Source organism: Sorex araneus, chromosome 2 (assembly GCF_027595985.1).
Source record: "Sorex araneus isolate mSorAra2 chromosome 2, mSorAra2.pri, whole genome shotgun sequence".
NCBI lineage: Eukaryota > Metazoa > Chordata > Mammalia > Eulipotyphla > Soricidae > Sorex > Sorex araneus.
The window spans coordinates 74583901-74610943 of NC_073303.1; the positions used below are offsets into that span (position 1 = coordinate 74583901).

General features: G+C 42.2%; 1 protein-coding gene across 9 annotated transcripts in view; it reads left to right on the plus strand.

Moving 5' to 3' along the window:
- The window catches only part of STAU2 (staufen double-stranded RNA binding protein 2), a 281072-nt gene that overhangs the window by 162984 nt on the left and 91045 nt on the right, over positions 1-27043 (plus strand). For 8 of the 9 annotated variants that reach the window (XM_055125674.1, XM_055125671.1, XM_055125672.1 and 5 more), the window contains one exon: positions 3223-3336. The exons of the other annotated variant lie outside the window; for it this stretch is intronic. In XM_055125674.1, coding sequence (XP_054981649.1) covers positions 3223-3336 — 114 coding nt within the window. The remainder of the gene's footprint in view (positions 1-3222; positions 3337-27043) is intronic. 9 annotated transcript variants of the gene reach the window in all.

Consider the following 27043-nt stretch of genomic DNA (forward strand, 5'->3'; position numbering starts at 1 on the left):
TGGCTTTATTTCCTGAGTGATAAAAATCCCAGCGACTTGAACAAAATAGATGTTTATTCTTCTCTTATGCAAAAATCATAAGCTTTGCAGTCTCAGACTCATGTACTGGGGTTCTGTTCCGTGAAGCCTGGAAAGACCCAGATTCCAGCTTGCTCATTACCTTCAAGTTTCCCCTTTGTCTTCATGGTCAAAATTGATCATGGTCACATTCCAGACAGTAAGTGACAAAATAGGCAAAGAAGAGCAAGACTTAACTGAAGTCTCTAAAAAAATGTTTTCAGAAAGCTGCCACAGAATTATCCCATTGCCAGACTTGGTCATATAACCTAGACCTCCCTACGAGGTGCTTTTGCATTGTCTTCATGCTTCCTGCTTTCTAGCTCAGAAATGCTAAGAGAGTGGGAGTGATAGTACAATGAATAGGGTATTTGCCTTTCATGTGGATGACCCGAATTCTGTCCCTGGCATCCCATAGGGTCCTGTGAGCAGCTCTAGGAGTAATTTCTGAGCACAAAGTCAGGAGTAACCCCTGAGCATTGCTTTTTGTGGCCCAAAACCAAAAAGCACGACCAAAAGAAGAAAGAAGTGTTAGGGAAAGATATTGGAGTGAGCTAACAATCTCTGTCACATTCTCTTGATACTGTGACATTTTCTTTAGAATGTTGTGTGACATGCACCCATTGCATTAATCTTTCGTTTGTGAGTTACCTGTGTGTGCCAATATTAAAGGGTTTTTAGGGTACTTGTATGGTCAACGTGAAATATAGGTAGGAGAAAAGTTAAGTCATTTGCTGAGGTAAAATGAAATTTGGAGCTTTATATTTATTTACTTTTTCTTTAACTGGCATGGTATTTTTGTCCTTTTTGTTTCTCTAGAACACATTGACTGATATGTCTGTTTATTTAGTGTTAATTTGTTATTTAAAGGAGTGTCTTCTTTTTTGCATACACTTCCAATTGATGTCAAAGGTTGACTCCATTTTATTCTAAACAGCATGCTTTATGTTCGTACTATATCAGACATGATATCTTAATGTACCATAAATGGTTATGAACTGTAGCTATTACAGTGCCATTTATTGGCTTTTGCATAAACCTGTTATGTGATAAGTTTTATTTCCCCTGTCACATTCTGCTGATGTATGGTAAATATCACTGTTGCACTCACACATACGGAGTGCCCTTTTTAATTGCTCAGTAGGCACAATGTGCTGATTTAGAACATTGTCAAGTCTTTTTCCTCTGTGCTACACTCACTGTATCACTGTCACTGTCATCCTGTTGTTTATCTATTTGCTTGAGCAGGTGCTAGTAATGTCTCCATTCGTCCCTGTCACGTTCTAGTGTAGCCCAATGGAGTATTGGGGGCTCTTTCAGGGTCAGGGGAATGAGGACCGTCATTGTTACTGTTTTTGGCATATCGAGCATGCCATGGGTAGCTTGCCAGGCTCTGCTGTGCAGGTGGGATACTCTCCTTAGCTCACCAGGCTCTCCGAGGGGGATTGGAGGCTTTGGGGGTGGCCCCTAATGGCTTTTACAGGTGTTCCCAGTCTACTGAATGTAAGCTTTTGGTCGACTGGTATGTTGTAAGGATCTGCACAGTGACATTCACGTACCTGCCTGCTACATTAACTGGTAAAAAATAAATACTTTCATAACAGAGTCTCTAAAGTACTTTGGAAACAATGTTTTACAGTGTTACTTTGTATGACTTCCAGGAAGTGGATATTCTTTTTGTTTGTTTTTGTGGCACTCCTTATGGGACTAAGGGAGTATTCTTGGCACAGTGCTCAAGAGTTTTCCCTCCCGGCCATACTCAGGGAACGGTGTGGTGCTGAGGAGTGAGCCCTTGTCTCCCGTACGCAAAGTATCCTCACCAGTTCACTGACCCAGCTCCCAGCTGTTGTAAAACAATTGAATTTTTTTTTTAATTTTTTGGGCCACTCCAGGCAGTGCTCAGGACTTAATCCTGGCTCCATGCTGAGGATCACTCCTTGCAAATTTGGGGAACTATATGGGGTCCTGGGGATTGAACCTGGGCTGGCTGTGTGCAGAACAAACGCCATATCTGCTGTACTGTCTGTCTGGCCACAGAACAGTTGAGCTGATTATTGAATTATCATTCAGTGTTTAATTATTAAATAAAATTATTAAAATTAGTGCTCATAGTCATTTCCAATCATAGCTATAGTATATAGAAACACGGTTATTAATCACAAAATAGTGCTATTTTTAACGTATTAGCTTATGATAAAAATAAACACTGCCTGAAAGAATGTCTTTGAGAGTAGATAAATGAGAGAATGGAAATTTCCCCAGGGAGACTAGGGGCTCACTCTTCCCACAGGCCCTATCAGAGGCAGGGCCTCTGATATGGAGTATCTTACATGTGGGTTTAATAATGATTGGTTTTAGTTAATCAAAAGAAAAATAATAGTAACCTTATTTTGGTCTGCACATTATAAATCATTTTGATTTAATTCCATTTGATTGCTGTCAGAGTTTCAAGCACAGCATGATATTAGTGATGTCTTGGACAGTGGTTTTTTAGAACTGCAGTGCAGAAATGGAATGTGGTCAGAGACCATCACTGCCAGTCAATTAAGGGGTGGCACACATACACAGTCAGAGATGTGAGAAAATTCATGCGGACGAAATTTCACTAGAACCAGATGAATGTTAGCCTATGCTTACCATTCTTTCCTTTACACAGAGTGATGCTTTATGAAGAACTGGACTTTAACAGAAGGGTAGCGTGGTTGAGACTCTCATTTTTATTGGCCGTGATTATCTGGAACATTCGTAAGCTCTGTAAAGCATTTTCTCTCTCCCTTTTATTACCGTGAGGACCACACTCAAGCGTGCTCAGGATCCCCCAGACCCACACCAGGCAGTGTGGGCAGAGGAGTGGGTGTACCCGTCAGAGACAGCTCGGAGCCTTCCAGCTGCAAGACCTGTGCTTTCCCACCCGAACCCTGCGCCAAGCCCCTCGCCCTGCAAAGCAGTCCCTAAACTTTCTTTTAGAAACTTCCCAAAGTACTTCAAATAGAGTTAACAGATTTTCGTGTCTCTCCTAGGAGATCCTGAGAAGGTTTTCAATATTCGAAGTATATTCTGCCTCAGTGATTTGACTCTTCCCTTGACCTCTAGCCCTGTGAAGCATATCTGTTCCACCTGCCTCCCTTTGTCCATGACGCTCAGCCTGTGTGTGTTCTGTTATAGGTTCACTACTGTGATAGACAAAATGGCAAAGAGTGTGTGACCTGTCTGACATTAGCCCGTGTGCAGATGACTTTCCATGCTGTTGGAAACTCCATTGAAGCCAGCCATGACCAGGTATCACCTGTCACTGCCGCTTTGTCCTGCTGTGGCCCAGCTTAGCAGCCAGAGACCAACAGAATGGAAACTGTGTGCACACTTACAGCTTTGCCTCCTGTAACACCTCTGCCATTGCACGTTTGCTAGACTTTTGAAAAACAAATTAATGTTTTGGGGAAAACTGATATCTTTGAAGATTTAAATATTTCAGATTGTTAGTGTGTGGTTCATTACTAACTCAAATGTAGAAATTGCTTATAGGGAAGAAAATGGCCCTGCAAGTTCTTATTTTTAATGCTGTATAGGCAAAGGCAACGTAGATAACACTGGAGCCTCATTATAGTTTAGAATGTGTCTAACATTTATCATGCAACATTGGCGTCATCATTTTACTTCATAACTTGGGATATTATCAAAGTGAATTCCAGTATTACTTTATTTCTGAAGTAAGGTGTTATTTCTGAAATAAAGCTAAAAGGAAGTATAAGCTTTCTCAATAAACAAATTCCTTTGTTTAGGTAGCAGCTTCAGACTAGATTAATACATATTTTCAGCTTAAAGAATAATCTGATGATGGCTCCATACCTTGGAAGCTGGCCTCACATGCTGGGGGAAAGTCATCCCAGATAGAGAGGGGAACACCAAGTAATATGTGATTGGAGATCCTGTGAGGAAAGGGAGATGCGTGTTGAAAGTAGACTAGAGACTGAATAGAATGACCACTCAATATCCCTATTTGGGACCACAACACCCAAAAGGAAAGAGAGATATCAAATTGGAATGCCCCGCTACAGAGGCGGGGTGGGGTGGGGGGATGGGACTGGGGTGGGTGGGAGGGATACTGGGTTCATTGGTGGTGGAGAATGGACACTGGTGGAGGGATGGGCTCTTAAACATTGCATGAGGGAAAAACAAGCACGAAAATGTGTGAATCTGTAACTGTACCCTCACTGTGACTCACTAATTAAAAAATAAATAAATTAAAAAAAAGAATAATGAGACTAAACTAATGATCTGGGTCATATAATTTCTAGATGGAAGTCAAAATAAATAATCAGCATGCAATGACTAACATTTTAGGATTCCTAAGTTATCCCACCATCTTTCAAACCCATTTCTTAGTAGACTTGAGGATTCCTAGCAGTCTTGCCTGATGAATCATTTTTGCCTTCTATGGGATGGTGTCCTGCTATGAAGGGAATAAAAAAGCTCACCAATGCATCTTCTCAAACATGCGTATCGTTGCCTAATTAGAAGAGGACCATAAGTTACTCTTCAGGGCACGTCTTGCTAGGTTACATTTTTGACACTGTGGGTTTCTAGTCATCATTTGTTGATGGGAAGGGAGGTATTGAAATGCACCGGAAAGAGCAACTAGTCATAAAAATTGCATTTAGGAATGAATCGTGACACACGCGTGCTGTGGCTAGCTGATGGATTTTGGCATCTCTCTGGGACTCTGTCCCTGAAATGTTAAATCGGGGAGGTGGGCTGGAATAAGATTCTTTGCAGCACCGTCTTTTTGAGGGTCCTCTAACTCATCTTCAGGCTTGTGGTCAGGTGAGCCAGTGAATGATAAGCAGTTACTGCATATTGACACAGAAGGCGAGTAGAGATCATGCAGGGTTTCCTGGGGCTCTGCAGTGACATGTGCTTTGCTGTAGATGGGGATGTGACAGCTGAGCCGGAGTATCTAGAGCTGGAAGGTCTCACACTCCCTCTCTCACTTAGCCCGGTGCTGTTACCGCTTGGTAAGACGCAGACATGGTTCCTGCATGTAGTGTAGCAATTTCATCACTTTGATGTTGGGCAATCTAGCCTCTGCTCCACCCATTTCTGTTATCGGCTCATGACTGGAGAAAAATGATGACTGTGACATAACCATCCTGCCAAAGATCCCTCCTTAGGCTGAGCAAAGAAATGAACAGATGCTTCCCAGACCCATGTGTAAAAAACTAAGGCATGCCGAGGGGCGCGTGCACTTCCGGCCTCTCCAGGCAGCTCTGTCTCACCACCCACGTTCGGTGCTCTGGAACCACTGTGTGTGGACTGGATCAGGACGGCCGGTGGTCAAGGACAGGCGAAGGAATAATGAGGACCAAGCTGGTTGCTGATTAGTTACCCTTTATTCAATCTTCCATCTTTCTCATCTCCCGTACTCCCAGCTCCAGCATGTCTCTGCATCTACTGCAGCCTCTCTCCTTCTCTCATCTCTCCTCCTACTTGTCTCTCCCACCTTGCCCTCTAGGCTACCCCCAGCCTGGTAGCAAAATCAACATAAGAAAGCCCTTCCTGAGGGCAGGGCATTCCAAAGCCCTTCCTGACTCTTAAGGTTTTTTTTTCCTTTCCTTAGTCCAAACACTTATTAACATCTTAATACTAGTTATTTTTGTATGGACATAGCAAGAGATACATTGAGGCTTGCAAGGCATCTTTCCTGGCAACATCTTGCCACAGACTCAGACCACAGCACTCAGGCTAGATTAATCATTCCTCACCCTAGCAGAGTCCAAATCTAGTTATCACTGTTTGGATCATGACAGCATTTGTCATGATCAAGCTCTTAACTTATAGTTAAGCATTAGGCACTTTGGCCAGGCCCATCTCGATGCCAGGGTAGCACACAACTCACCGCTTGCCCTGGGTCCATCTCGTCCCTCATCGGAACCCTGCTTTTGCGGGTGCTAGGAAGTAAGGGCAGCTGAGGCTTAGGTCGAGAGAACAGATGCCCAGGAGGAAAATATCATCTAGAGTTAAATGACTCCCAGGTTATAAAAGCATAGTATTTGCTAAGTCTTCCTGTGTCCATACAAAAAGGACATTGCTCTGAATGAACTATGCAGAGGACTCAAGGAGAAGAGAAAAACAGTATTTACAAGTCAACAGAACACTAAGAAAGAAGCTACAAATAAACACAGAGGAGTGGGAACACTAACGGGAGTAACCCAATAAACCTAAACTACCTGAAGCTATGTTATCCTACACCCATGCACCTCAGAACAGCAGCAGACTGTTCGTAGAGATGACATATTTTGCAGTGAAGGAGCACTGAGTTGAACACTGGGGGAACAGAGGTGATCACTGGACTCAGATTTTGTAGCTCTGAAATCTGCCTCCTCTTTTGAACTTGGCTTCTTCATGACTGAAGTAATGGGGTTGACTCAGACCTGTTATTGGGTCCATATGTTGAGGTGCTCACTGTCCGGGGGTTCTATTAATCTATATGACACGTTTACCAATGAGAGGAGAAAGGCACCTTTGACTCAAGGCTTTTTCCTGCCATCCAATAGAAAAGACAAATCCACACTAATTGTAGCATGAGCTCTCTCTTTCAGGGTGTATAGTACACAACTTGTACAAATGCTTTTTCATCATGGTCCTATGGAACGTAACCGTGTCCTTCATGATAAAGAAAAATATTTTTGTATCAAAGCAGACACATCTGCATTATAGGTGACATACAGGCACACAGTAGTTTTAGATGAAAAAGGCTTCAGAAATGTGGATGGACGGATAGTCAGACACATGGATGGACGAGTGATTGAAGTCGTGAGGAGAAAAGTTTCCCCATACAACTGACATGCTCTGGTGGTGTCGGAGGGGCAGTTGGGAGCAGTGCGTGATCAGAATTGTGTGCACGGACCTCCTCTTCTCTGTGCTTGGATAATTGGGCTCCCCTCGGAGGAATGTCAAAGGAAACTCATCTTATGGCTTTCTACATTATGTAGCCTGACCCTTGCTCATCTTGAATGTCTGGTTAAGCAAAAGTACATCTTTGCTATACCAAAAGCACAAATGGGAAAAGATGGACTGTTAAATCATTCCCCCCATCCATTTATAAATGCTAGTAAAAAACAATTTTAAAGAAAGAAAAACTTAGATCATTTTGAAAACGTTTTCAATTCTTCGTGTGCACCAATATAGTTAACACATGGCATAAGTAATCTGAGAAATAGGTAAAATTTAGAGACAATTTTTCCTGTTAATTGTAGGCCATTTTTAGTCTATATAGAAAGGGAATGTGGGGAATGAGAGCGCTTTCCAGCATTGGCCTTTCATAACATCTTGTTTTTTAAAAATTTTAACATAATAGCACTGTATCACTGTCGTCCCATCATTCATCGATTTGCTCGAGTGGGCACCAATAACGTCTCCATTGTGAGACTTGTTGTTACTGTTTTTGGCATATCACTTGCTCTATTAAAGAGTAATCAAGCAAGGGTTTTTATATGAAATTTAACTATCCAAAAAAATGCAGCCTGGTTGGGAGGGGTGGTTCATTCTCATTGACACACTGGTGATGTGCAGTGTGTGGAATTCTCAGGTTTTACCTCTCTCCTTGAGAGCCTGCTCCTCCCCTACCACTGCCTTTTCCTTTTCTTCCCCCTGGTAGACGTCACCTCTGCCTCGTTGCTCAGGCCAGTGTCTCGGAGTGTTCTTGCCTCTTTCATTCCCCTCACCTGTTTTGTTTGGTCCCGGCATCTCTTTCCTTCCATCTCTGATGTGATCGCTTTTCTCCACTCCCCTAAGGTACCTTTCCAGTTTGTTACTCTATTTTTAACCCAGACAGCTATGTCATCTCTAAATTAGTTTTCCTGTTACACGAGTTCAGTTCTAGCCTGTATTTTCCGTGCGGTGGAATTGTTCTTCCGTCAATCAGATCACATAACTCAGACGCTCAAAACCTTCCCATCATACTTTTTTATAAATTAAAAAAAAAAAACCTCTGTATTATGGCTTGTATACGAGTACTCTGGTTCCTTTCTCCAGTTTCAAGTCCTAATCCCCTCCTTTGGCTGTTCCATCTCACTGAACTCGTTGCCAGTTACAGGGCGAGTAATGGAAGAAACCAGACTCAGACAGTTGCCTGCTGTAGATCTGCCTCGCATTGCAGTCTGGAAAAGGCAGCACCTGTGGGATAGTATTCAGCCTGTGTTTGCCCTGGGACTGGGGAGAGGGTCTGGGATTGAGCAGAACCCTTTATGAGGGAATTTGCGAGGAGGGGTGTACATATACTTTCCTTTTGATTGTAATTGTAAGAAGAAACAGGATTGGGCATTTGCCATACTAAAGAATTGTATGCTTATTTCAGCGGGTAGGGCGTTTGCCCTGCATGTGGCTGATCTGAGTTCGAGTCCCAGCATCCTCTATGGTCCCCCAAGCACTGCCAGGAGTAATTCCTGAGTGCAGAGGCAGGAGTACTGCACATCGTCAAGTGTGACCTTAAAGGCCAGATAAATAAACAATTAAAAATAATTGTATGCTAAAGTAATAGTTTATTCTATATAGATTTGGCCTCAATAAACCTGATTTTTAAAAAAGCCAGATTCCTTCCTTTGTTGGTGATAGTGTTATTAACTCCACCAAAATGTGGTTGAGGACTCCCTCTTTCCCCTTCCCGTATTCTGTGGTACCTTGAATCTCCATGGAATGTACAGTGTTAAATGTACAGAGCTCCTGAGTGCCTGTGATTGTCCATGGTCTGCTGCAGCCTTTTTAGGTGAATTGTTAGATTCCAGAACCTGTTCTTGGCTTGCTCCTTCCTGACTTCCTGCAAAGGATCTGTAGGCCAATATTTCCCATGTGACAGTTCTGAATTCTTGTCTAGGCAGTGGGGTTGCTCAGCTGGGATTTGCCTGATGTCTCTCTCTGGTTCTAGGTGAGAATGTTCATAACTCTTTCAGGTTTAAGTCTCAGTCATACCATGATCGAACATCTATCCCTTCACCAGTGCACATGTTCCACCACTAAGAACCCCAGTATACCCTCCCATCCCACCCCACACCCTGCCTGTGTGGCAGATGATTTTCACTTTATTCTCTCTTTACTTTGATTACATTTAATTTTCAACAGAAAACCCAATATTATTATTTGGAATTTTCCCCCAACATCAGACCTGCCAAAAAGGGCAGCATTAGATCATTTGTTTTCTATTGCTGATAATGGAGAGCATATGATGTCACACGGCCGCAATAGTGGCCGCGCAGTTTTGGAATTCTGGTATTTTAGTAATTAAGTCCAGAGTTATTTCTGCCAGCAGCCGCTGTGTTCTGAGATTGGTTTGTGTGCCTCTGGGATCACGGCTGTTCAGGAGTGGAGGAGCCACTCGTGGGTGGCTGCTAGAGGTCCGGTTTGGGGGGGGCAGGGCAGGTTCCATTCCCCCTCCCATCTCGAGATTTCCTGCACGCTCCATCACTGCAAGCTCCTACCTCTCTGTCCAATTGGCTCTGAAAGGTGGCAGTTGCTATGCTGCTGCAAAGGGGAAAAGTCCAGCGAACAAAAACCCTTCCCCTCCCAGGGCGGCACAGGGCTGTAGCTTAGTTCACAGTCCAGGAGCATTTCTGCAGCAGCCACTGCGTTCTGAGATTAGTTTGTATGCCTCTAGGATCACGGCTGCTCAGAGGCGAAGGAACTGTTCTTGACTCAGCCACTCGGTTTGGAGAAATAGTCCTGGTCCCCACATACCGGAGCCATGTTAGTAGAAGCCCAGTGTCACCGGGACTGCATCTGGAGAAGGCAGCGAGACTGCACCTGCTCCAGCTGGGGCACCCTGGTGTTATCGGCCTGGTCTGGGGTCAGGAGCATTCTTCGGTGTGTGGTGCCCGCAGGCCAGGATTCTTCACTGAGAATGTTCATAACTCATTTACATGCCCAGAGCACCAGTCAGGTTGTGAGATTTGAAATTGGTAGATGGTTTCAGTGAGAGCAATTCTTCTTATTTGTAAGTTGAATAAGGAAACGTTTGCTTGTTAATATTGAGCTATTAAGTTTAATATATAACCAGTAAATCCTAGTTGGAAATGAAATTTAAATTGGTTATTGTGTGTTAATAAAAGCAAAATCTCTCATCATAATACAAAAGGGTTTTTGTTTTTGACTCTTCAAATTGACATAACCGACCTAGTAGTATATTTTATTTTTTCTGGGTTGATGGTCTTTTTATGTCTTGCCACTGTTTGATCTTATGTCTGGTTAGACACTAAGGAATTCCTTGACTTCCCTGTCCTATGCCAGGCCATAAACTTTCTTCTCCCATTTGTATTTTCTTTGTACTTATCTTTATTCAGAATGCACTGTCAGTCTCACTAATTTACAAATACTAAGATTCATCAGCTTAATTTCTGGTCAGTCATTTGATCTCTGTTTTGTTTAACTTCTTAGCTCTAGAGATAATTTTAGATGAATAAATTAATAAATCAACCATCTAACCAAAGAATAACATGCGGCTTTTTTTTTTTTTTTTTTTGCTTTTTGGGTCACACCTGGCGATGCACAGGGGTTACTCCTGGCTCTGCAATTAGGAATTACTCCTGGTGGTGCTCAGGGGGCCATAAGGGATGCTGGGAATCAAACCCGGGTCGACCACATGCAAGGCAAACACCCTACTTGCTGTGCTATTGCACCAGCCCCTAACATTTATATTAATATTTGTTATAATCTGATTTTTAGTCTATGCGGATCAGTATTTTATAGAGTAAATATATTTCTCTTTATACATTAGTGAGAATAAAGCAACAATCCTTTAGGGAAAAGAAATAAGAACCAAATTTATGTATATTTACCATGTACTAACTACTGACTCGCATTTTTTAGGGCATTTGCATACATTATTTTCTTAACTCATATTAAATCTACATGCATTTATGTATTTACTTCATTTGCCATATTATTTTTTAGAGTGTGTTTCATATTATTTTTTAGGGTGTGTTTCATATTATTTTTTAGGGTGTGTTTCAGAAAAACCAAAGTGTAGGCGAAAGTAATAGTACAGCAGGTAGGGCGTTTGCCTTGCACATGGCCTACCTGGGTTCAATCCCCAGCATCCCATATGGTCCCCCAAGCACCACCAGGAGTAATTCCTGAGTGCGGAGCCAGGAGTAACCCCTGAGCATTGCTAGTGTGTCCCACAAAGCAATAAAACAAAAAACAAACAAAAACACCAAAGTAAGCTTTTATTGTGCTTTGGCGAGAATTCAGGATAACTCTATCCACTAAGTGTAACAATTCATAAAAAAATGGATATTCTGTTCTTTCTGTTTCACCTTTAATGAATTAAATTATGCTCATAGGGTTTTTCTGATTCCCTTTCCTTGAGTAATGCTATAACATCACAGAGTTGCATAGTAATTTAAAATAACCTTTGGATATTATCAAAATCTGTGCTGTCATGCCAATAATATATTGATTGTAGACTATCTACAGGACTTTTATGGTACTACATGGTCTTAAGTAATATTACATAAACTCCCTTTCCCTGAAGGTAATTACAGTCTTACCGAGTATATCAGCTGCAAAGTTTTTGGCTACGAGTAACAGAAAACCTGACTCATACCGGCAAGATAATAAGGAGTCTCATTATATCACATAGCATGGAATTGAAAGGAAGGGTGAGCTCGAGAGTTCATCAATAAAACGGTTGAACCATGTCAAAAAGGAGTTAGATTCTTCCATTCCCTAGCCCTGCTACTTTCTGCTTTTTTCGTCTGGCTCATACAAAGTTGGCCATGACAGTTCTATGTCACATGTAGCCACATCCAGAATGAAATGGGAGCTATGATGTTATGTTTCTTTTTAGGGGCAAAAACATCAGTGCCAGAAACTCCTATTAGAGTCCAGGCCTGGGGTGAACCAGCCACATGGTTGTGTCTAACCACGGGCAAGAGAAATGAGATCATTACTGGTTCAGATACTTGGTGTGAAATGATTGTAGAGAAATTAGCTGCAAGGACAACTGTATGAGGGGTTAAACACTACACAGAACATTTCAAATATTCTGGTAGCTCCATCTGTTTGTGGTACTGAGAGGAGCCACTACCAAAGTTGCCGTCCCATCCACCACCAAAAATACCCGGCTCTCCTTCCCTCCCCCAGCCCTCCAGTAGCTGCCATTGTTTTCTCCAGATCTAGGAGCTGGTTTTGTTGCCTTTAGCCAACTCCTGTGCTCCAGGTATTCATATTCCAAATCTGCGCAAAACCACCTTGTAATTGTCCTACTACTTATTTCTCTCAGTCCTGTTACTTCAGTATCCATCCATTTTGACCCCAAAGGTACATTTTATTATTATTATTATTATTTTTAAAATGGCGGAGTAGTACTCCACTGTTTGTTTTTATTGTTACAGCAGTGCCAGGAATTAAACCCAAGGCCTCCCCACATGTGAGGAATGTCCCCTACCAGTGAGCTGTATCTCTGACGCCTGTGATAGTTTCATTATCCAGTCATCAGTTAATAGGCTTTTACATGTCAACTTTTGGGTATCTATGGTTTGGCTGTTGTAGAAGTACAAACAGTCTTTCAAATTTGTGTTTTCTGATCCCTTGGAGGCATGCCAAGGTATCCCTGGGTGAAGTGATATTTTCATTATTTGTGATGTTTTATAACCAATTACCATACTATTCTCAACAGAGGCTGCACTACTTTACATTTCCACCACTAATACAACCACTTCCTTTTCTCCACAAGACATGTCCCCTCCAACATGTTTATGGTCTCTTTGATACCTACCATTCTTACCTGTGTGGCTTTGATTTGGAGTTCCCTTATAAGAGATGCTGTCCAATTTATTTTATGTGTATTTGGACCCGTGTCTTCTTTGGATAAGTGTCTGTTTATGTCTCTTGACAATATTTTGATAATCGATTTTATTTGACCCATTTGTGGAGCCCCTGCGCCAAGCTATCTTCACCAGAGCCCCTCGGAGAGGAGAGGGTTGAGTTTCCCTCCCTGCCCGGAGCAGAGCCCTGGCAACCGAAAACCTCCAGAGCCCAACCACAACCATTCTCAAGGCCACTCTCCACACGCTTAGACGAGCCTCATAGTTGAAGGAACCGGCAGAGGAACCCAGGTATTTGGGACCCGTGGTTGAGATCTCCAAGCCTGCTCGGATCAGGACTGGGCTGCCTCTACCCAGATCCCCCGTTTTCCAGTAGCTTGGTAGTCACGCCCACAAATCCCCCCCACCCCCACCCCCGTCCCCAGCACCATGTAATCTCATCAACAGCCAAGATCCAGAGACTATCAAACAAAGCTCCCGGAAGAGAGCAATGCAGAATCTTGCATGGCAAAGCCTGGCAAGCTTCCCATGGCATATTCGATATGCCAAAAACAGTAACAATAATGGGCCTCATTCCCCTGACCCTGAATGTGACAGGGACGAATGGAGATGTTACTGGACGAATGGAGACGAATATGCCCACTCGAGCAAATCGATGAGCAATGGGACTTGTTATATAGTGATATAGTGACATTTGTGGAAGGTGGAGGAGGAGTAAATGAAGGAAGAGTAGATCTGAACAACAGTGACCTGCCAGTAAGATTCTTTTAATGAAAATAAACCTAAACGGTGTTGGTAGCAACAGCCACGCATGCGCGTGGCGGGGGCAGCAGTGGACGCTGGCGCTCTGTAGACTGAGCAGTCAGGGTGGCTTTGGAATTTCAGCTGTCCACTTGCTCCACATACCAAGCACGGTGCCAGCACTCTGGGTCTTGTGTGGTCACTGGCATTGGCAGCCTCGAGAGCTTCTCACAGCTGCTGCCAAAATTCAAAGCACAAGTTAATTTTTGTCTATTTTTTATGGAATGGGGTGTTAAGAGAGTTTTAAAAGGCACATCCACTGTAGTTTTTTCTCTTTTTGGAAAGTGCTTTCATGTCGGTGCATTTCAAAGTATTTCCTCTAAACCTTATGATCCCCTGATGATGCTTCCTTTGCTGACTTTAAGTTTCTTATATAAAATTCCCATTTCAGGGGCTGGAGACATAGTACAATGCTAAAGTGTCTGCCTAGCATGCGGCTATAACCACGACATGGGGGTGAATCCCGGCACCGCATATGATCCCTCGTGTACCATCAGTGACCCCTGAGCACTGCCACATGGGCACATGGAACACCCCTCCATTTTTTTTTCAAAGAAACCAGAAAAATCCCATTTTACATCAGAATATCTCTGCATTAAGAAAACCAGCCAAGAAAATTGTATCAGGAAAAATCCCTTAAAGCAACTCACTGTGGGACATTGAGTGCCACAGAGCGCTAACCACAGAAGCTCACAGCTGCTCCGATCTCCTCCCTGAAGTAAGAATAGTCTTCAGACGTCGAAGTGGTTGAAAGATGGGAGGATGTTAGTATGGTATGCTACCTGAAAATCATAGCAAATTCAAAAGTTTCTAAGCGTTGGTGAAATCTGTGTGAAACGGATGGCCGCGACATTCTGCCACAGCCAGGTGGCGGGGGCCGGCTTGGTCTGGAAGCCCAGTGCTCCCTGCTTGCTGTCCTGTACCCACCCCACTTGCTGATCTGACCACTGGACTAGGACGGAGAAAGTTTAGACCCTCACCTTTGGAGTTTCGCATTGCGTTTACTTTAAGCCTGGTCACGGGGAGTTGATTCTCTTTCAAAACGGAGTCAGTTTCCTAACGATGACCGTGTTACAGCACAGTTAGACCTGACTGTGAGTTTTGGATTTATTTACTCTGCAATGGAAACCAATTGTATTCTCTCAGAGAATAATAACTAAGATTTTCTTCATCAGTATTCCTCGCAGCATTGATAGAAAGTCTGCCTGTAGCAAAGGTTACTTTGTCCTCTCTCTGAAATCCTATTTAGAAACACTTCATCATCTGTTGTTTCCGTCCTATTCTTTCACTTCTTTCATTTCAGATGTCTAAATAGTTTCCAGAATCAAGAGTGAATTAGAGGGGGAGGTAGTGGGAAGGCTCATAGGCTGTTTTGTAGTTTATAATTGACTCATAACTTCATTTATGCCTGGTACTTATGATCACATTTCTAAGAGTTTGTGTATTTAGTGATAACTGTGCATACAAGTGGCTTATTTGCTTGAGCTATGAAATAATTTTGGATTGTATCCAAAATCCATGAACTTACTGCTTTCCTTCTCTCATCTTTTATTTCCCTGGAGCTATTTTTTTTTTTCAGCATACAAGTATAAAGTTTGGGGTTTAAAGAAAACATCCTGACTTCTTTTTAACTGCACTGGAAATATGTGATTCTTTGATTTGTACTTCGTCTTACTTGTAGCTCAGTGTTTCACAACAAATGATGTCTTTGAAGGTAATCTTACAGCCAAGATCTCACTGATGAAGTATAGAATTCAAAAGTGGCTTCTAGATTTTCTTATTAATAAGTTTTGCCCTATTTTTAACTTCCACAAATGCTTCACATCAGTATTTCTTTGCTTTAAACTTAGTATTCTGATTTCAAATTAATTAGGAATTTAATATTTTTACTGTTCTATAGATCAGTGTTGCCTAAAGTGAGTGATATTACCCCTCCTTCTTACCTCCATATCCTGGGATGTACCAGTGACTTAATAGAAAATTCAGGTCTGATTGTAGGTGTTTTGTTTGCTTAAATATGGTAGATTTCCAGGAGGAGCTGAGTGATTTTTTTTTTTCAATGGGCCATAGGTCAAATACATTTGGGAATCTCTGCAGCTCTGTATATTGGATGTTAGCTTGATTATCATTAGGAAATATTCTAAAAAACTTCCTGCTAACAGTTCATAGTAACACATCATAACAAGATATGTTATTAAACAAGTAAATATGTAAATATAACTGGCTTAATGGATATAAGATTTTTTAAAAAGATGACCAGTGGAATAGAATTTCGTAGGCCACAGCTTTCAGAGCAGTTTTGGCCACTGGATGTCACTTTCACAACCTGAAAAATAATAACTTTCTTTGTAAACTCAAATTATGGTGTCGTGTATAATTTATTTTGCTATTTAAAGCTAAAAACACTGTGAAGTATCTTCTAGCAATGCACCTTCAATGTGGCCAGAGCTCTGTTTTCAGAACTCTGGAACTAGACAAACCATTAATGGTTACTTTTCATTTTTACTCTTTTTATTGCTAATAATTATTTGACCCACTCTCTGTTTCTAAGTTAGCACCAGGGAATGCTTTTTTAGCTGACATATTTTAAAAATACTCAATAATTCCTTGGCTCGCTTTTGCATCCTTGAATGGAAATTTATTTTTTATTTTTATAGTGCTAACATTAGTTTACAAGACTATATATTTTAGGTGTACAATTTCACCCCTCTTCTGATACAGTGTCCATAGCATGTCTGCCATCAGGTATAGATACCCTTCCACCGTAGTCCATCGCACTTCTCCCTTTAATTCACCCCCGCTCCCTCCCTCCTTCTCTTCCCCTTTTCCCTTCCTCCCCTATCCGTGGTAACCTCAGCCCTGTGGTCAGACTTCAAGGATTTGTGTTAGTTTGGCTTTGTCTATCCCATATAGGAGGAAGCCCATGTGGTATTTGTCTTTCTCCTTCTGACTTACTTCACTGAGCAGGACCTCCCTTCAGCTCTGATGGAAGAAAATTTGGAGAGTTTTAAACAAAAATTTTAGACACCTGGTTTGTAATACTGTTAATAGTATGGGTTCGCGCAAAAGCATTATAGCATCATTTGACCCATGACTCCCCCATCCCGTGCCGCCTCAGTCTGCCTCTGTGCGGTCAGCTTTGTGCTGAAGACCAGTTTTCCATTTCTGCCGCTTCAAGGCACTTGTTTGTCGCCTGCTGTGTTTCTTTATATCTAGCATATCGGACAGATTATTGTGTGTCTGTCTCTCTCCTTTCTGACTGACCTCCCTCAGTATGGTGTTCTCCAGAACCTTTGAAATATTGAACATGTTTGAATTGGAATCATGAGGGCCAGTGTGGTCACAAATGATGTCTCTTGTCACACTCTTCAGTGGCATGTTGTGCTGTCCACACAGCTGCCACCTTTCAGTAAAAAAATTGCCCTCTCGTCACAAGACCCACACTGGCATTTCTGAGCAGAAGGGATGTGTTGGGAACCTACCGACCTGGCTCTTGGTGTCACATGGGTTCTCACCATGGTAGGACGTCTGATAAGTACCATTTCAACCCAAGGTCAGAGTCCTTCGACTGTCATGGGACCCTGGAAATTGTCACAGTAACAAGGGATTTGTGGGCAGCAAAAGCATGTCAGAAATAGACGCTATTCCTGAGACCCAGGCCTTGGCAGCCCAAACGAGGTTGCTCAGTCTGAAATTTTTCTTCTTTGCAACGAAGAGCAAAGTTGGGCACAGGGGAGGATTCTGTTGGGGTCTGTGAGAGCAGTGTAGTGGCCAGAGGCAGAGACGACTGAACTGGCTGTGGTGGGCAGGAAGCTTCTCTCCTGCCGGCGCAGGAGTGAATGAGGCCTGCGTACCTGGAAGGGTGGAGTCTAGAAATGGCGAGGAAGAACAGTTTCCCACAGAGACATTGTAGAGAAAGAATCGGAGCCTGAAGGGTCCAACTGAGTATGGTTGGCAGAAGCTGAGCAATTAAAAATAGCTTTAAAGGCAGACCACCAAAATGGCAGAGTGAGAACTGGGCAAGTCCTCTTTCCTAGATGGCAGTGATAGGGCGGGGCAAAACCTTTTTTTTTTTTTTTTTTTTTGCTTTTTGGGTCACACCCGACGATGCTCAGGGGTTACTCCTGGCTCTGCACTCAGGAATCACTCCTGGTGGTGCTCAGGGGACCATATGGGATACTGGGAATTGAACCTGTGTCAGCCGTGTGCAGGGCAGAACGCCCTACCCGCTGTGCTATTGTTCCAGCTTCTGGGCAAAACCATTTTTAAAAAAGAAAAAAGTATTTTCTATATAACAAAATTTAATTCCCCTTTCCCCACTGGATAAGCAGACTGGTAGGTTTTTGTTTCTTTTTTCTTTTTTAATATGGGAAAACTTTTATTTCTTTATCTAGTGAAAGAATAATAAGACTTTCAGTAGAGTCTTGACCAATAATATGCACTTACATATTATAATATTTTGAAAACCTGAAAAAATGAAAAAAGACCTCTAGCAATTTTAGAGCTCTGAAATTTCCAAGAGGCGTTTGGTGAATGAAGAAGTCTCTGCTGGATTGAGGGGCAGTACAGGGGTTAAGGCGTTTGCCAGGTCCCACCAAGCCCAGTTGGAATCCCCAGCACCAGGTGTGATCACCTGACCACCCGTTGGGTGTGGACCCCCCAGCCGTACCCACAAAGTGGCGTTTATAACTAGAAGAATGACTGAGCTTTCTGCTTTTGGAAGAAGAGAATGAAAAGTCATATAGTCTCGTGTCTGCTACTTGAAACTGCTGCTGTTGCCCATCTCTGGGTTCCCTCCGCACAGTAGTTCTCTGAGGGCAAGAGAAGACACTGGAATCAGCTGTTCCCTGGACGAGAGGCCTTCCTGGAGGAGGTGACTATGCAGACCACCTCCCCGGGGCATTGTGTATCACAGTGATAAGTAAAAGGAGAGCTGGCTCTAAGCTAGTGAGCGAATGAGCTCGAGTCCACAGTCTTGGTTGACTGGCCAGATGCTGGTCAGGAGATTCCGGAAGTGACATCATCGTGATAAGCTCACTACTTACTCCTTGCTGACCAGAATTTTCACACAGAAGCAGGAGAGACTAGAGAGGGCCTCCCCTCCCTATCTCAGATCCCTGGCGAGCAGTGATGTTTTGCGTGTTCGCAGAGGACGTGCAACAGGCCCTAGCAGAAGGTGATGCCAAAGTAGACTGGAAAACTGTCGGGCTCTGTATTCCCCAGCTCAAACATGGATTCATGGGCAGCGAATAGGAGCTTCATTGGCGCAGGGTGGGAGACTCTAATTACTGGTCAACCGGTGACTGGCTGCCCTGTAAGTTAGAATGGGGCCAGAGCGATAGTGCAGCAGGTAGGGCATTTGCACGTGCCTGAAAGCCTGGCTCTGGTTTGATCCCTGGCACCCCATATGGCCCCAAGCTGGCCAGGGGTAGACCCTGAGCACTGCCAGGTGTGCTCCGCTCCTGCTGCCCGGCTCCTGCTTCAAAAGAAAGACAAGGATGACTTCTAGGATGTGGAAGTTTATAGGTACAGGTTTGGTGGCCATACTGGCAGTGTGTCAGGAACCCCATGTGCCGTGCTCTAGCCCCAGCCTGCTGCCCTGAAACTGCCTGGCTGCCGGAATATCTTTTTTTTTTTTTCTTTTAGCTTTTTTGGCCACACATGGTGATGCTCCGGGACTACTCCTGGCTCTGCACTCAGGAAGGTGCGCAGGAGGACCATGTGGTATGCCAGGGATTAAGCAGGACAGCTGCATGCAAGGAAGCACCCCACCCTCTGTACTATCAGTCTAGCCCCCTCCTTTAAGTGGAGGAGGACTACAGAGTCACACGGTATCAGGAGTAGGTCCCAAGAATTGAATCTAGGCAAGAAAATATATAAGCAAGAAAACCAGAGCCTGAAGAAGAAATGTCCAAACCTAATGTCACTGTTATCCCGTTGCTCATCGATTTGTTCGAGCGGGCACCAGTAACGTCTCTCATTGAGAGACTTATTGTTACTGTTGTTGGCATATCCAATACACATGGGTAGCTTGCCAGGCTCTGTTGCGAGGGCTCGATACTCTCGGTAGCTTGCCGGGCTCTCCGAGAGGGGCGGAGGAATCGAACTCGGGTCAGTCAAGTGAAAGGCAAACGCCCAACTGCTGTGCTATTGATCCAGCCCAAAGTTAATGTCGTATCTAAAATACTAGTCAGTTTTCACTAAAAGAAGTTATAAGAGATTCAAAGGAAGGAAAGGTAGCCGTAACTTGGTGGAGGGAAAAAAAGAAGACTGAATGTTGGGATTTTCAGAGACCTCAAAGCAGTTAAAATAAATATATTTGGGGGCTGGAGCGATAGCACAGCGGGTAGGGCGTTTGCCTTGCATGCAGCCGACCCGGGTTCGATCCCCGGCATCCCATATGGTCCCCCAAGCACCGCCAGGAGTAATTCCCGAGTGCAAAGCCAGGAGTAACCCCTGAGCATCGCTGGGTGTGACCCAAAAAACAAAAAATAAATAAATAAATAAATAAATAAATAAATTTGAAGGAATAGAGGAGAAACGTGAAGAATTAAAGGAAACCATAACAATTCCTCACCTAATAGAGAATCTCAGTAAAATGGTAAAAATTAAAAGACCTAATAGTGCTTACTGTGGGTTTTTATATTTCCACAGATGAGGGAGCTCATCTTGTATGTGCCTCTCTCCTTGATGGGGGTGGGGCGGTAAATTGAGGTGTGAGGGGAGGAGGGGGGGTACCCTGGGACACTGCTGTAGGGTAACAGACACTCAAGTGTAAGGAGGTACGGGGTTGGAATATTGTATTCAATACACAGACAGGATTATAAAATTGTAAACCGCAGTGACTGGAATAAACTTTAAAGGAATAATGATAAAAAAAAAGAAAGGCCAACAAAAAAAGTGTAGTTAAAAAATAGTCATTTAACAACAGGGATACATTCCAATAAATGTGTTATTAGGCCACCGTATTCGTGTGAGAATTTCACAGAGTAAAATCACATATCCCTCAGTCTCATGAACTGTTATTCATCTCAACTAGAGGGGATAGCCTTTGGGACCACTAGCATATGTTCGTTTGTTTTTTTAAAATGTAGGAATACTGCTATTTAATCAACTACTGATTAAGCTGATTGAATTGGGCATGAACTCCACAACTAGCATATGTCCAACACTGAACTACTATGAAGTGACACATGACTGTAATTCCTGAAGCAGACTTATTAGGGGAGCTGAGAGACAGACTTGAGATGGGAAAATAGCAAACCCCTGAGCTGCAGTACAGCCCGCAAGGAAGCATGCTCTGGGTAACAGTGAGAAGAGAGACGTGAATAGAGCCTTAGAAACGGTGGGACATCAGGCAACAGAGAGAAATAATGAATGAACACCATTGTCAAGGTGGGTTTAATATTTTAAAAACTATTAAACCATATTAATAAAGGAGAAAAAACCATAATCTTAGTACAGATGGGGACACACACACACACACACACACACACACACACACACACACTGCCCATCACCCATTCTTGAGTTTAAATTCTTAACAGTTGGGCCAGTACAGGAATTAAGGCACTTGCCTCATATGTAGCTGATCCTGGCACACGTGCTGACACCATATTCCCCAGCCCTCTGAAAGTAGGTTATAAGTTTTAGGGGCTTGGGGACTGGCTCAGGGATAAAGCACCTGCCTGACATTTGTGTGAGACCCTGATTTCGATCCCCATCGCTGCAAACAAAAGAAAAAGCAAAAAAACCCACTGAAATCATTAATAAGCTTTTAAGTCCCAAAGACCAACAGAAACAGTAAGGCCATTCTTAGTCATAGAATTTTTGATGTCATGTTTTTTAGGGGTTCAAGAACCTCCAACAGACTCTGTGGGACAGAGGGGAGATTGCTGTTTGTACAAAAGGGGAGGGAGAACCAGATACACACATTTCCAGCTCTGAGACCTCCACAATTTGTCTTCGGTCCTGTGAATACTTGTAGGCGTCTCTACACTAAGGGTGTGAGCTGTGCTGCATTTCCCAACATCTATTGTCACTTATTTCTAATTTTCTAAGTTCTAGTTTTGTTACTTGCCTCAATTTCCTACTCCATATCCAATTCCTGTTATTGTCATTCCAGCCTAATCCTAATTCACTCATCATGTCCTTCCTGCTCAGTTTAGTAAACCGATCCTGACTTCTTGTCTCTTATTTTATTACTTTTTATGTCTCCCTGCCATTTTGTTTTTGGCTTTTGTTGATTTCTTTTTCTGAGGGAGGTCACACCCGCTGTTGTTTAGACACTACTCCTGGCTCTGTGCTCAGAGTTCACTCACAGGACCGTGTGGTTCTGGGGACGGAGCCCAGTCCTCCCACATGCAAATCACATGCTGAGCCCATTGAGCTTTCCCTCCAGTCCATCTCTGTCATTTTAAACTCTGCACTGTATCCTGGCTTTGCCTAAGCTTAGCATACGGGCTTGAAAGAAAATTCTATTATTTGATTCTTTCAGCTGGAGCGATAGCACAGCGGGTAGGGCATTTGCCTTGCACGCGGCTGACCCAGGTTCGATTCCTCTGTCCCTCTCGGAGAGCCTGGCAAGCTACTGAGTGTATCTTGCCCGTACAGCAGAGTCTGGCAAGCTACCTGTGGCGTATTTGATATGCCAAGAACAGTAACAACAAGTCTCACAATGGAGACGTTACTGGTGCCTGCTCGAGCAAATCGATGAGCAATGGGATGACAGTGATACAGTAGCTTGATTCTTTTGCAGGATAACTTTCATTTTTTAACAAAGTAAATGTCAGTTCTGGGGATGAAATTTAGTAACTAACTGAAGGTTTAAGATGAGACTCATAACGAAAATTGGGGATCTTATTGTGTGTAGCCCAGTCTTGGGTCTGGTGAAAAATGGCAAGACAAAAGAATGGAGAAAATCGTGAACCAAGAAAAGTCATCTTTCAGCCCCTGCCCAATTACAAATGATAAACTTACTCGAGATTTTATTTTACCTTGAATTTTCGAGGTTAATGATTGTGATAAAAACTGCTTGGAATAATAACTGTAGAACATACCACTTTAGAAAAATTGCTTAATTATCCAAAAATCTAAAATTTCTAGTATGAAAAAGTGTGTTGTGTCATTTTCATGTATGAAGCAGATTTTTACAAGGAGGTAGTAACAAAAGCCTGTGTGTGAAACTGCCTCGAGCACTAGGTGGCAGAAGTGAGCTGCCAGCGAGAACAGACAGCAGCTCTCACTCAGGCTCTGCCCTCAGAAGGAAAAAGACCTTAAACCATCATTTTGAAAACTTCAAGCACGATTGAAATCTATAGTCTATGGAATACCTAAAGTTTCCTGGAAAATTGAGGAAATAAGGGTGAAGATATGCTTTGGGTTAATTTTTGGAGAGCAAATGCTTAATAGATGTTTGCAGAACATGTAAAATCCATAAATTACTACTGTGAGGATTACTGTAGTCATTCAGAGTTTTGTCACACATATTCTTGGGAAACACCATTGAATCCTGTGCTCAACAGTCAACTCTATTTTAAGCAAGCTAGTAGACTTGCAGTAACTGGCAGAAACCCATTAAAAATCACCTTTAAACTCTCCCTTATAACTGTATTTTGCTTCTTTCTCTGAGCTTGTCTGAATGGAAAAGTTTTCTGGAGGTCTTATTAATTACACAAGTCTTGGAATACCCTTGCAAATATTGTGAGACAAGATGGTGTGTCCAAGATTTCTTTCTTGAGTTAACCAGGTAATGATTTGCTTTCATTTTTTATGTTAACATCAGCTGTGATATCCCATGTTTTAGGAATATTTTTCTTTCTTTCCAGATAGGTATTACGTTAGCCTTCTGTCTCTAGATAGCTTTGAAAAGGCCATTGTCTATAGCTTTTATTTTAATAGAAAACTGACACCTTGCCTCAGGTTTGTAAGCCCAGACCAGAACCATCAAAGAATGAAGTTTCCCAGGATCTGTTGTCCTACAGAACCAGAAATAGTATAAAACTAAGAGATATTTCCCAAACATCACCCACAAACAACAACAAAAAATTTTTCTCTCAAAGGCATGCTCAGATATTAATTAGCATTGCCTTATTTGTCAGAGTATTTGCTAACATTCCAATAAAAAAGCCAGTCATTTATTCATCCGTTCAACAAATATTTATTCAGTATCTATGTGCAAAAAAAAAAAAAGAAACAGATGGAAGAAGGTACTTGGATGTTTGGTGGTGGTTTTAGATGAGTAATTTTCAGATTGTGATTCACTGTTTAGGTCACTTTCATGAAAGGAAACCCTGTTTTATTAATTCTTCCATTACAGGCTTCTCAATTCATGTAGATGATAGAACTCTGAACAGAAAGTCCTATATTATCCCAGGACATATACCTCCTGTTCCTTAAAACCTCAGTGATTTGGAGATTTGTGTATTTCACTGCTTCAAGAGCATGCTCTGCGGATCTCCGCTTCAGTGCTCCCTGCATTCGTTTCTGTCTTATGCCAAATGCAGTCTCTCATGTGTACTGTGATACCCAGTGTATCTTTTTCACAGTTGCAAAGGAGACATATCGTTTAGGGCCAGTTGCTTCATTCCTGGCATGAAGTACTGTTGCTGATTTCTACTGTCTCATTTTATGAATGAGGCCACCTCTAGTCTTACTCCAAACTGAATTTATAATGAAGAGATTAACCCTCTCTGTGGTTTGCTTCTGAAAGCAGATTATAGGTAGGACCCATTTGCCTCTCTTCAAAGAAAAATACATGCAGTGTAAGAGGTGAAGGTGACATCAGATTTGGTTCTCTCAGTGAGCCCACAGAGCATGTCTGCTTCATCAAGCCTGCAGGCTGTGAGAATCCTTGGATCTAAAGATGTGTGGAAGGTGCCCCTAAGGACTGAGCATCATGATGAGAAGATCTAGAATGGAAATGAAAAGAGAACTGACTGTGATAAATAGAAGCAAAATATTTATGAGAATTTGGAGTAGGGAAAGGGCACGACTGAACAGAGATCATTTTTTTAAAAAAATATTTTATTTATTCCTTTTGCTTTTTGGGTTACATCTGGTGATGTTCAGGGGTTACTCCTGGCTTTTCACTCAGGAATTAGTCCTGGCATTACTCAGGGTACCACATGGGATGCTGTGGATTGAACCCAGGTCTGCCATGTGCAAGGCAAACTCCCACACCCTGTACTATCCCTCCGGCCCCTGAACAGAGATTTTGACTGAACAATGATTGTGGATGGTGAGTGACCCTTCTGTCTAGCAGGTCAAGGCTGATTCGGATTTTCCTTGAGGCACAGGAGAGAAAAGGCATTAGATATGACCGCAGGGCAACCACAAGCCCAGGCTGGGTGAGTGGACAGGAGCCGTTGGCTGGGTGTAATTCTGGTGTTTGTTTCTCAGTGGGGACTTGGGTGAGAGGAAAAGAGAGGCAGACTGTGAAGTGTCCCTTGAACACCCGAGACTTTGTATCCCACCTGGCCTTTTCCATGAGAGAGAAATAGACTTTTTTCTTACTTGGGGGAAAATTATCTTTATTCCATTCAGTAAGTCATGGGAAGTCATGAAAATTTGCTAACATGCAAATTAATGTACTGGCCTTGGGCCATTATTACAATAACCATTATTTTAAGCAGGAAACAGTTTAGCAGATTAATTTGGGAAATCTTTTTTTCTAGTTCTGAAAGTCTGTGGAATAAATACTATAATGCCATCTCTATAATGGATCATTACAGGGTTCAAATCATCTAGCATTTTCTTTTCACTTGGAAACATACATACTAAAATACTAGGCAACAAAAGAAAATTTTATTCGAACCTAATGGGTGATGTTTTGTCCTTAATTTGCTATTAATTTGCTATTAGGTGTTTTGTCCTAAATTCTGTCCTTAATTTGCTATCAAAGCAATGTTTACTGTCTTAAACATTGTGTTTCACAAATTAGGTCATTAGCTCCCGGGTCTTTGTTGTTTGGAGGAATCCTGAAAACTGTGCTCTGTGTTCCACTTCTGCACACACAATGCTCCCGCCTTCACCCCTCACCCCCAGAGGCTGTAGAACCGGAAACTCCTTTCTTGTTCCTGTGTGGACCAATAGGTACTTCCCCACAAGCAGCTGCTTCTTGAGAAGAAACAAGATCATTTAAAAAAAAAAAATCTTTATTTACATTTACATTTTGGTTGATTTTTATGGGCTCAAAGGCAGATCACAAGTGGATTTGCTCAAAGAACAGCAGTCTTATTAAAACGCTTTGAAAACATGTGCTGGATTTGATCCCCACCTCCTCCTTCAAGCTCAGATTGTGCCTTCCATGCCAGGTAAGGGGGAACAAAGGCAGAGAGAAGTCTAAGCTGCTTTCCCTGGAAAAACATGTTAAATGTCATCATTGAACATGCTCCACAAACTCTGACCTAAGCTTTTACCTTTAGAAGTCGAGAGTCTGGGAAATGTTTTACTAGTATTTGTTGGGGGAAATTTATTAAGAAGTGAAATGTTCTAGTGTGCTTTTGTAGATAAGGCATCTGGAGTGTGTGTACATGGGGCGTGTGACTTCATGGCAACAAATGTAATATTTAAAATTTGAAAACACTGAACACAAATACATCGACTATAAATACACAATTCTAAAATAGTTTGCCATCAATATCTATTTTCTTTGTCTAGAGATGTGTTTCTACTTAAGAGCCTAATGGTAGGCCAGATAAAAATTTAAGACCTAAAGAAGTTAGCTGCTTCTCTTTTATTAAATAACATCTTAATGAGAGTTTGAGACTTGTATTTTGCAAATCTCCAACTGGAAAGGTTTCTGCAGTTTAGTAGGAAAGTTTGCACAAAAGAAATGTCTTCTTATTACCAAATTAGTTACTTTGAAGTATCTGGCAGACTGCACCAATCTCTTATTTGAATTGGTACGACAAGAAGACATCTATTGTACATCATTAGTGATGCATTAAATTGGTTATTTATGTTTCAAAATCTAAGCATAGTAGAGTCTTTTGTGTTTGTCTTCACAGATTGCTGTTATAATAAAACGTTGTGAAAGGAGTAAAGTTGTCCTTTTGGTTTAGCTAATGCATCACTGGAGAACCCAGAGCCTCGAGTCTCTAACCGCTCACCTCTTAGTAGCATGTGAGAACGTTTACAAATTTCTTTATAGTTTATGGAAAATTAGTTGCCTGTTATTTGCATCATTATTTTATATTCACAGCTAAGAAAATAACGGAAGATTTACTGAAGTACGTCACTAGTTTCAAGTTCAGTTTTAGAAATACTTGAGCATAACCAGATTAAAATATACCATCCTGTTTTATCACACTCAGGTTCTAATGTTGATCACTTCTTTTTTTTTAATTTATTTTATTGAATCACCATGC